Below are 12,241 nucleotides of genomic sequence, written 5' to 3'. Positions count from 1 at the left end.
AGTGTTTCTACTTCTGTGCAATTAATCTGCTAAAAATGAAAATAACATTCAGTACCAAGTTAAAACAGAACTAAAGGTATATAAGTAGACATTAAAGAGCTGTAGTATGAGATCAACTGCCAGCATGTCAACATGAGGCACTCACTCATCTGACCTGCTCTCCAGTAAAACTAGTAAAAATAATTTAGACTGCTCCCCTTCTTTCCTCTCTTCCAGATCAGTGAGGGTGGCTCCACTGCAGATTGCTGCAGCCAAGAACAGAAGGCTCACTTCTTCCCCAGTTCTCAGCCAAAGGGCTTTCAGGATATAGAACCAGGACTTCAGCACTGCTCATCTTCTCCCAGCTGCCAGGTGCTGAAGAGGCCAAGTTGCAGGCCAGTGTGATAGAGGTGGAAGCTCCTCTCTTCCACCCAGCTTCCACACTGTGCTGGTTCCATGCCAGGAGAGGAAACCCAGAGGCCTCAAACTACCGCCCCCACCTCAACCTGAAGGCTCAGCTGTTAAGAAAGCCACTCAGAGAGAAGCTTGCCATGAACCTCACTCCCAAATCCAGAGCCCTCATTCAGAGATTTTGCCGTAAAAAAAGATACCTACTAATCTCTTCCTGAAAGAACGTATTTCATTTGCAACAGTGAAGTTAATTAAACTTAAGACCCCTCTTAAAAATATGAGAGGTTATAGTAAAGAGAACTGGGAGGAGATCTGCAGGCTGCCAGGTGAGAACCAGGGGGATTAACAGCTCAAGAGAGCTCTTCTAAAAAATATCAAACTCCAACCTCAGAAATTTTAGGACATACAATTTGACTGGATTAGTTTTTTAAGGAATTGACGCCTCAGGGTCAACAGAGCAATCAGTGAGCAATAATCCAGTTTTTAAACTGGATGAGGTCAGAGAAAGTACAGGAGTGAGCCCCACCAGCACCACTGTCTTCTAGAGTGATAGTGGGCAGGGCCAAAGCCACATCTCCCTCTGAGGAGCAAAGACAGAGATGTAACACTGTGTGTTGTGCACCTAGGGCAGGTGACAGCAGGGGCGGGGGGTGGGGATGGGGTGGGGTGGTAAAATAATCCAGTCAGTCACTAAACAAATAGGCAAGTAACATTAACAAGCCCTGGAAGGGAGGACCATTTATTATCTAAAATGTTCAGATTCCAACAACAACAACGAATTATAAGGCATGCAAAGAAACAAGAAAATGTGACCCATACATGTAAAAAAAAAGTAAGTAACAGAAACTGCCTATGAGAGTTACTAAATGTTTCATATAATGAGAAAAGATTTCAAAGTAGGCTTTACAGAACTAAAGGAAAGCTTACTTAAGTAGTAAGAGGGAGTTTCTGCTGTGGCTCAGCAGTTACAAAACTGACCAGTATCCATGAGGATGCAGATTGGAGCCCTAGCCTCACTCATGTGGGTTAAGGATCCAGTGTTGCCATGAGCTGTGGTGTAGGTTGCAGATGAGGTTCAGATATAGCATTGCTGTAGCCATGGCGGAGGCCAGCAGCTGCAGCTCTGATTTGACTCCTAGCCTGGTAATTTCCATATGCCTAGATAAGAGCGAGGAAGAAGAGGAAGAAGAGGAAGAAGAAGAAGAGGAGGAAGAGGAAGAGGAGGAAGAGGAGGAAGAGGAAGAGGAGGAAGAGGAGGAAGAGGAAGAGGAAGAAGAGGAAGAGGAAGAAGAGGGAGAGGAAGAAGAGGAAGAGGAGGAAGAGGAAGAAGAGGAAGAGGAAGAAGAGGAAGAGGAGGAAGAGGAAGAAGAAGAGGAAGAGGAAGAAGAGGAAGAGGAAGAAGAGGAAGAGGAAGAAGAAGAAGAGGAAGAGGAGGAAGAGGAAGAGGAGGAAGAAGAGGAAGAAGAAGAGGAAGAAGAGGAAGAGGAAGAAGAAGAGGAAGAAGAAGAGGAAGAAGAAGAAGAGGAAGAAGAGGAAGAGGAGGAAGAGGAAGAAGAGGAAGAGGAAGAAGGAGAAGGAGAAGAAGAAGGAGAAAGAAGAGGAAGAGGAAGAGGAAGAAGAAGAAAGAAGAAGAAAGAAGAAGAAGAAGAAGAAGAAGAAAGAAGAAGAAAGAAGAGGAAGAGTACACTGACAGTGCCATATCGCATAGCGACTTCAAAGAGAAATTTTTAAAAAGAACACTTCTTTTGTTTTTTTAGGGCAACACCTTCGGAATATATAAATTTCCAGGCTAGGGGGTCAAGTCAGAGCTGAAGCTACCTGCCTTCACGAGCCATGCCAGATCTGAGCTATGTCTGAGACCTACACCACAGCTTGCAGCAACAAGGGATCCTTAACCCACTGAGTGAGGCCAGGGATCGACCCCACATCCTCATGGATACTAGCTGAGTTTTTTGTTTGTTTGTTTGTTTGTTTGCTTTTTAGGATCACACCCGAGGCATATGGAGATTCCCAGGCTAGGGGTCAAATCGGACCTACAGCTGCCAGCCTACAGACACAGCAACGAGGGATCCAAGCTGTGTCTGCAACCTACACCACAGCTCACGGCAACGCCAGATCCTTAACCCACTGTGCGAGGCCAGGGATTGAACCCGCAACCTCATGGTTCTTAGGCGGATTCGTTTCTGCTGCACTATAACGGGAACTCCACTAGTTGAGTTCTTAACCCGATGCCCACTGAGCCACAGTGGGAATTCCCAAAGAACATTTCTGAATGGAAATTCTGGATATGAGAAGTACAATAACTAAAAAGAAGAATTATGAAATGTAGAAAAAGCCTCAGAATGCAAAAGACTCTTGATCCTAAAGGGTCAACAAGTGTATTCTTTCAAGACCACTCTAAATCTGCATCTAATATACATGTTTTTACTTGTTTCTTTCTTTTTCTGGCCAAGCCTAGGGCATGGGAAGTTTCCAGGCCAGGGATCAAACCCATGTCACAGCAGGGACCCAGACCACTGCAGTGACAATGCCAGATCCTTAACCTGCTACACCATAGGAGAACTCCATAATGTACATGTTTTGTTTTGTTTTGTTTTGTTTTTTAGGGCCTCAGCTGCAGCATGTGGAAGTTCCCAGACTAGGGGTCCAATAAGAGCTACAGCAGCCGGCCTGCACCACAGCCACAGCAACACAAAATCTGAGATCCGAGCCGCATCTTCGACCTTCGTACACTACAGCTCATGGCAATGCCAGATCCTTAACCCACTAAGCGAGGCCAGGGATTGAACCCGCAGCTTCATGATTCCTAGTCGGATTCATTTCTGCTGTGCAAAGACAGGAATTCCTGTATATGTTTTTAAAAGCCCCAACTTTCAATAGTAGAATTAACTCCATTCTCTACTGTAATCATAGAATCCATATGCTACTTCTTAGATGACTTCTGTTCTGATACATAGTTAACATTTCTTTAAAAAGAGTAATAGTATAAATAATAAGTTAATTTTTAAATATTTAACAATGATATGAAAAATCTTACTGGTCTGACGTCACCACAGGAATTGGTAAATTGTCGAGCCAAGCCAAAATCAAGCATGTAACATTTCCTACATGTACTAGGAAAGCGACCCATGGCGAAGTTCGACTAGAAAAATAAGGAAAATATACTTATTCATATTACACTTACTCCTTACATCTTATCCTTCCTTTATCTTATTCTTCCATTTAAACTCTATATAATACACATGTCCCAAATATACTATCCTAGTCAATTATGTTTACTGAATATTAACACATAATTTTGCTGTAAGTTCTGTTAATGCCTAGGATCAGATGAACTCTGAGCAACAAGAAATTTACATGATTGTATAAAATTACAAAAACACAACACCAACTTAACCAGAATCAGTACTCGAATTCCTTAAAATTCTGGTCTATGTCACTGTTTGAATGAACACTCAACCCCTACTTTTTTAAAATCAGAGGAAGTAGAAGTGAGCAGTATAGAATCCACAGCTCAGAAATTTCAAGGAATTTCCTATAAGCACCATTATGCTGAATTTCACTAAGTGTAAAAATTAAAATACAATTCAAAGAAACATTTCAAAACAGATTTAAGGAAAATACACTTGCATTCTTCCTTTAATAAAAGTAAATGTAATATTATATGACCACAGACTTGCAAAGATGGGTATATAAACAAGGGAATTTATAAAGTAGAAGCCAAACTGTTACAAGAATTGTTAGCTTTTATTTTAAAATAGTATTCTACTTAGGGAGCTTTCTTTTCTTTTCTTTTCTTTTTTTTTTTTTTTTTTTTTTGCCTTTTCTAGGGCTGCTCCTGTGGCATTTGGAGCTTCCCAGGCTAGGGGTCTAATCGGAGCTGTAGCTGCTGGCCTACGCCAGAGCCACAGCAACTCCAGATCTGAGCCATGTCTGTGACCTACACCACAGCTCACGGCAACGCCAGATCCCCAACCCACTAAGCAAGGCCAGGGATTGAACCCGAAACCTCATGGTTCCTAGTTGGATTCGTTAACCACTAAGCAATGACAGGAAGTCCTTATTTTTTTTTTTTCCTTAGGGAGTTTTCTGATCAAAATTGAAACTCTTCAGTCACCATGGTTCTCACATAATATTTAATTTGACATAAAAATAAGAGCAGGAGAAATCTACATTAAGTCTGACTCAACTATGCTAATTTTAGTTGTCATTTTCATGTAAACTATTTAATTTTAAAAATCATGTAGCAACAGATGGGTATAATTTCCAATGGTACCAACCAACATCGGATAAATTTATAGTAAATACAGCATATAAGAAATGGGTCATTTTCCCTTATGAGCAATGAGAAAATTAAAGCATATTTCAGTTGCAGAAATGACAATTTCTAAGAAAAAGAGAATAGAAAAGAATACTATATATTGGTACTATAGCACTCAGGAGAAAAAAAAAGCTCTTTCACAACTAATGGTTTATCATAAGTATAATTTGTTACTTGAGAAATTAGTTCAAATAACACAAACATCTAAAAGCAACATATGTATATATTCTTAACCAACATAAAGAACAAGAAATGCAAAGAATACCAATTTAGGTGTAAGGCTAAGTAATTAGTTAATACAATAGTCTAGCATTAATAATTTTTTATTTGGCTAGCATTAATAATTTTTAATTTGGCTGCTGAGCAACATTTTCACTGTATGAGAAAAGCTCCTGATTTTATACGTTATAGTTTGTAATTATTTTTAATTAAAAGGCACATTACTATTTTCTTCAAGTTATATTTTTGCTACAGAGATAAAATATTGCTTTATATTTAACAAAGAAAGCTACATTTGTAATTTGTGTTCCATCATAAGATTAAGAGTATCAAGCAAACTCATTCTGTGCTCTGGCAAGAAAAGGCCTCCTACCGGTTTGATGTCTCGGTGCAAGAATCCCACAGAATGGATGCTCTCAATAGACTCCAGAATCTGTCTACCCAACCGAAGAGTAGTGCTAATAGTGAATGTGCCCCGGGACTGGCTACGGCGTAGATCCGCCAGATTCCGACCCTGTAGAAACCAAATAAGCACTTTCAAATATGGTACTAAAAATGTTAGAAGAGAGGGCAATTATTCATTTACCATTAAAAACTGCTTTGACTGAAATAGAAAGGACTTTACCCAAACCATGATCCTCTCACTCCACAAAGAGAATCTCTTAAGGTAATTCATGAACATTTCAGACAAATTTAGGAATAACTGAAATTTCCTTAAATATATTATGTCTCTAAGTCATCATGTTTCCCTTTGTCACTGATGTCATAACAAAATATGGTCTTTTTTCTAAAACATTTTTATTAAAATATAGCTGATTCATAATGCTATGCTAATTTCTGCTGTACAAAATATAGTCTTGATTACTTAAAAAAGATATAAATAAAAAATATATAAACAGGGCAGTAATTACTCATTATTGCCTCACATATATTCCTATATAAACTACTTAACTTTTCTGTGTCACAGTTTCCTCATAAAATGGGGCCAATAATAGCTACTTCATAGTGTTTTATAAGGATTAAACAAGATCCATGTAGTGTTTAGAATACTATCTGGCACACAATAGGTACTTAATAAATGCTAATTATTGTTATAAGCAAAAATGACATGAAACAAACAATTACTTCTAGCAGCAGATAAAAGCAACAAATTTATCTAGTCTATGCAGATGTATTACATTCATGACAGCATTTAGTCCTTGCAGAACCTTAAATAGAATTTGTTATTCCTGTTTTACAGATGAGGAAACTGAGGCTCAGAGAGTTTGAAAACCTTAACCCATTAAGGTAAAGGTGCTCTTCAAATCTAAGTCTATCTGACTCCAAAGTGTTCTTTTGCCACTTCATAGTGCTGCTTTGCCCAGAAGACTCCTTATCGTGTAGGTGGGTAACAGACCCAGCAACTTGGGTCTATAAGGCTGCAACTCCACCTCTCAAAGGATGGAAACTAGCTCCACATCACAAAAGGATTTAAATATCCTGAAATTTTACAGTATATGTTTGGGATGAATACGATTATTACCATAACCTCAACTAAAGATAGCTGATTTGCTTTTGGAAAAGTAATAAATTCTTAAATTACTTAAATACCATTTAAAGTAAAACATTAAAGAGCAGTTAAGAAATATGAGAACTGAGGAGTTCCCGTCGTGGCGCAGTGGTTAACGAATCCGACTAGGAACCATGAGGTTGCGGGTTCGATCCCTGCCCTTACTCAGTGGGTTAACGATCCGGCGTTGCCGTGAGCTGTGGTGTAGGCTGCAGATGTGGCTCGGATCCCGCGTTGCTGTGGCTCTGGCGTAGGCCGGTGGCTACAGCTCCGATTCAACCCCTAGCCTGGGAACCTCCATATGCCGCGGGAGCGGCCCAAGAAATAGCAACAACAACAACAACAAAAAGACAAAAAAAAAAAAAAAGAAACATGAGAACTGAAAAATTATAGAAAACTAAGAAAACTTTCATACATCATATCTTCTTGAAAAATGTAGTTTTCCTATAGCATAAATTGGTAGTTATCTTTATTATTCTTTTTTGATGTTAGCAGAATTTATTTTATTATTCTTACATCCTCAGAAAATATAAAATGAGTGATAATCTAGAGCATTGAGTTTTATAATCCCTACAAGTACCTAATAACTCTTATTAGCATTTCAATCATTTTTTTCCTTCAAAAATTAACCTCCAGCCCACTAAGGATCCAGCATTGCTGAAGCTGTGGTAAAGGTCACAGCTGTAGCTCAGATCTGATCCCTGGCCCAGGAATTTCCATGTGCCATGGGTTTAGCCAAAAAAAATAAAAAACAGAAGAAAATGAAAAAGAAACATACTTAAAAGGGGAGAAAATAATATAATGAACCCTCATATACCTAATGCAGAATTAATAATTATCAGTTCATGGCCAACCTTATTTTACCTGTTATCTACTCCTTTCCTCCTCCCATGCAATATACAATGTCTCTCGTTCCACACATGTATTAAATTATTCTCATGTAAATTCCAACCATATAATTTCATCTACATATATTAAGGAAAGACATGAAATTATAAAATCCAACATGTTATAAGCAAGCAATTTTCTCAACATAAATCTGAACTGGAAATATCAGTATGAACCATAATACACTTTTTTTGTAAAAAAAAAAAGAGTTCCCCTCATGACTCAGTGGTTAATGGACCTGACTAGCATCCATGAGGTCTCAGGTTTGATCCCTGGCCTCGTTCAGTGGGTTAAAGATCGAGCATTGTTGTGAGCTGTGGTGTATTTCACAGACGCAGCTCGGATCTGGTGTTGCTGTGGCTGTGGCAAAGGCCAGCAGCTACAGCTCCGATTGGACCCCTAGCCTGGGAGCCTCCGTATGTCATGGGTGTGGCCCAAAAAAGACCAAAAAAAAAAAAATATATATATACACACACACACACACACACATATATAAAGATATATATATATATATATATATATATCTATATAAATCTATATGACCTGAACCCATCCACTTGAAAAGAATTTAAAACAATGGCCTACTCAATTGCAGTAGGCACCCATAGCATCTATATTGTGGTTTCTAAATACCATTTCACATTAAGAAGAATCAAGGCTTAATGGAGAAATGGCTGATTTCACCTCTGGTGCATGAAATATATAGAATAAACCTGGTACACAGTGTTGTACCTGAAAGTAAAGGTGCTATCCAAGTTCCCTATTAGAGAACCAATTCATTATTCTGAAAATTGATAATAAAAGAATAAAATATTAATCCTGCCTTTCTGTATGAAATATACATCAGGATAACCTAGTAGTTGGTAGAGTGCTTTTAAAGAATTTCAGCTAATAAAGAAATTATAAAATTACAATAGTACATTTTCAACCCCAATGAAGTAAGGAAGCTAGGCAGTGATTATTAACAGACTGATGAAATCAAAAAGAAAACTCACTGGGAACTTTAAAATGGATGAAGAGGCTGACAGGCCCTGAACCTGACAGGCACTGATCAATCTTACAACACAACTAAAAGAGGGACAACCAGACACTGCCTAGAGATATGATATAAAGAGGAAGCACATAACTCAACTTTGAAATATTCTGGCCAAATAAAACAAAACTGGAATCTGATCTAATCACAAGTTTATAGGAAATACAGGGGACAGAAGAACATGTTACATACCACCACAGGGAGACAGTAAAATTCAGAATACGGAAACGTCATCTTTTTCTCTTTCTTTCTTTCTTTTTTTTTGCTTTTTAGGGCCATACCTGTGGCACATAAAGGTTCCCAGGCTAGTGTTGAATCAGAGCGCAGCTGCCCGCCTATGCCACAGCCACAGCAATGAAGGATCTGAGCCACATCTTTGACCTACACCATAGCTCACGGCAATGCCGGATCCTTAAGCCACTAAGTGAGGGCAGGGATGGAACCCTCGACCTCACGGATACTAGTTGGGTTTGTTACTGCTGAGACACAATGGGAACTTCCAGGATATGGAAACTTCTGCATGACAAATGACTCTGTTTTTATCAGTGACAATGCAAACAACAATAAAAAGGAAAACTTAAAAAAAAAAAACCCAAAAAACTGTAAGAAAGAATCTATAGTTTGAAAGAGGCTTAAGAGATATACAGCCACCAAATACAATGTATGAACCCTGTCAGCAACCAGATTCAAGTAAGACAAATACAAAAAAATAAAAGAGAAGTTCCCTTGTGGCCCAGTCGGTCAATGATGTGGCTTGTCTCTGTGGCAGGGCTGGTTCAATTCCTGGCCCAGTGCAATGGATTAAGGATCCAGTGTTGCTGCAGCTGTGACCTACGTCACAGCTGTGGCTCAGATTCAATCCCTGGCCCAGGAACTTCCATATGTGGCAGACATGGCTGAGAGAGAAATACAATAAAGGCTATCTTAAGATTGACTTGATATTGATGCTATTATTAATATATTACTGTGTATTGTGGTTAGCAATGGGAAAAAAAGAATATTTGATTCTTAAAAACATATATTGATATACTTAGAGATAAAATACGCCTTAGATTTGCTTTGAAATCATCTGGAGAAGGAGAGGAAAGGGAGAGTACACCTCAAACAAGACTGGCCTTGTTGAGGTTCCTCACAAAACTAATTATACAACTACCATATAATCCAGCCATCCCACTCCTGGGCATATATCCAGACAAAACTACAATTCAAAAAGATACATACACCCATATGTTCATAGCAGCACTATTCACAATAGCCAAGACATGGAAACAATCTAAATGTCCATCCACAGATGAACAGATTAAGAAGATGGGGCACATATATACAACGGAATTCTACTCCACCATAAAAAAGAACAAAACAATGCAATTTTCAGCAACATGGATGCAACTAGAAATTCTCATACTAAATGAAATAAGTGAAAAAGAGAAAGACAAATACCATATGGTATCATTTATATGTGGGATATAAAATACGGCACAAATGAACCTATCTACAAAAGAGAAACAGACCTACAGACATGGAGTAGAGACTTGTGGTTGCCAAGGAGGAGTGGGGAAGGTGTGGGATGGACTGGGAGTTTGAGGTTAGTAGATGCAAACTATCACATTTAGAATGAATAAGCAATAAGGTACTACTGGATAACACAGGAAACTATATCTAGTCTCTTGGGACTGGCCATGATGGAAGATAATATAAGAAAGGGAAGGTATATATATGTATAACTGGGTCACTCGGCTGTACAGCAGAAATTGGCACAACACTGTAAACCAACTATACTTTAAATTAAAGGATCTGGTGTTGCCATGAGCTATGGTCTAAGTCACAGACGTGGCTCAGATCTGGTGTTGCTGTGGCTGTGGTGTAGGCCAGCGGCTACAGCTCCGATTCGACCCCTAGCCTGGGAACTTCCATATGCCATGGGTATGGCCCTAAAAAGATAAATTTTTAAAATTTCTAGAAGTTCCTATTGTGGCTCAGCAGTAATGAACCCAACTAGTATCCATGAGGATGCAGGTTCAATCCCTGGCCTCGTTCGGTGGGTTAAGTATCTGGTGTTGCTGTGAGCTGTGGTGTTAGGTCACAGATGTGGCTTAGATCTGGCACTGCTATGGCTGTGGCTCAGGCCAGCTGATGCAGTGCCGATTCAACCCCTCGCCTGGGAATGTCCATATGTTGCAGGTGCAGCCCTAAAAAGAAAAAAAAAATTTGAATGACAAAAAAGAATAATGAGAGTTTTTAGAAGAAATCAGAAATGTCAGTGGGAAGCTGAGTCTGAGCATATAAATTTTATCAAAATACATGGGGGAAACCTAGTAGTTATCTTCAATATGTCAAATAAGAGAGAGAACCCTTTAGTAGTTATATCAGCTTTGGTCTTGTCCCAAATCAAGTCAACCATAACTACAGAGATGGGGGGTTAATGATGGGTTAATTATCTTATGACAGGAAAAAAAAAATATAGCATATAAAGTCAAATGGGGAGTTCCCGTAGTGGCGCAGTGGTTAACGAATCCGACTAGGAACCATGAGGTTGCGGGTTCGATCCCTGGCCTTGCTCAGTGGGTTAACGATCCGGCGTTGCCGTGAGCTGTGGTGTAGGTTGCAGACGCGGCTCGGATCCCTCGTTGCTGTGGCTCTGGCGTAGGCCGGTGGCTACAGCTCCGATTCAACCCCTAGCCTGGGAACCTCCATATGCCGTGGGAGCGGCCCAAGAAATAGCAACAATAACAACAACAACAACAACAACAACAAAAAAGACAAAAGACAAAAAAATAAAATAAAAATAAAAATAAAGTCAAATGGAAAGGTTATTAAATGAGTCCATAGGAGTTTGCTAAAGGTTGTAAAAGCCACCATTATCTGATACTCACCACCCTCTCTTTTCCCAGACTAAAGAGCCTTTCCATTTCCAGAAAGTAAGATTAGGTAAGTGCAAATAAAACTAAATAAGCATATGCAAAACTAAGAGAAACTACAGACTGAAAGAGCTCCTGTCCATATTCTCCAGTCAGTAGGAGCCTAATGACAAAAGGAATTTTCTCTTATTGTGCCAACAATACTGGCTTCAGGCTTCCATCAAGCCCTAACTCCCATCAAGTCAGTCAGTCTCCAGCAAACCACAAACCTTCTTGAACTTAAGCTTCTTTGTTTGCAAAATAGGGATTAAACATGTTCTGTCCTCTTCAAGGGATATGGTAAGGATCAAATAAGATGCATGATAAAGCCAAAAGAAAACAATACAATATCATATGAAAAGTTACATTATTATTGGCTAAAGTGAGAGGAAGCAAGGTCCATATTAATGATCTAAAAAGGTACAGGGATAGCTGCTTCAAAAAACAGAACTATGCTGGCTCAAGGGTAGTGAGTCTCATGGCTCAAAGACTTTAAGGCTACAGTGTACAGAGAGATTAGTATCTATAGATCTAAATCAAACGCTGAAGAATAGTAGAGGGAAACAAGAAAAGCCACTGATGATAAAACGAAGCATTTAGGTTCAGATCCATAGTAGTGAAATCACTACCATGTAGTTACGTTGAAAGAAAATAAATAACCAAACACCCAAAACAAACTTTGCTAAAGATGAAGGGAAACCCTGAGAACTTTAAATCAGGCAGCAAGGGGAACCAGGGCTTTTACACTTTGATGGTGACTACAGTTTCAGAGCTGTGTGTGTGTGTGTGTGTGTGTGTGTGTGTGTGTTTGTGTGTGTGCGCGCGCGCGCGCGCGCGCACGCACACTCAGAGGAAAGACACTGTCAGAGAGAATGCAGTAATTTCCCTCTTCTCCTTACTGCAGCCATTACCCCAATGTTCCCTTTCTGAATTTCTTTTCTCTG

At 39.3% G+C, this 12,241-nt stretch overlaps 1 protein-coding gene across 5 annotated transcripts in view; it reads right to left on the bottom strand.

Annotated features, from left to right (window-relative positions):
* Nucleotides 1-12,241, bottom strand: part of TTBK2 (tau tubulin kinase 2) — a 150,419-nt gene that overhangs the window by 74,600 nt on the left and 63,578 nt on the right. For all 5 annotated transcript variants that reach the window (XM_021097126.1, XM_003353383.5, XM_021097136.1 and 2 more), the window contains 2 exons: nt 5,304-5,444; nt 3,428-3,532 (listed from right to left, as the gene is read on the bottom strand). In XM_021097126.1, coding sequence (XP_020952785.1) covers nt 3,428-3,532; nt 5,304-5,444 — 246 coding nt within the window. The remainder of the gene's footprint in view (nt 1-3,427; nt 3,533-5,303; nt 5,445-12,241) is intronic.

This window comes from Sus scrofa, chromosome 1 (genome assembly GCF_000003025.6).
Source record: "Sus scrofa isolate TJ Tabasco breed Duroc chromosome 1, Sscrofa11.1, whole genome shotgun sequence".
In the NCBI taxonomy this organism is placed as follows: domain Eukaryota; kingdom Metazoa; phylum Chordata; class Mammalia; order Artiodactyla; family Suidae; genus Sus; species Sus scrofa.
This window is presented reverse-complemented; position numbering and strand designations above follow the sequence as displayed.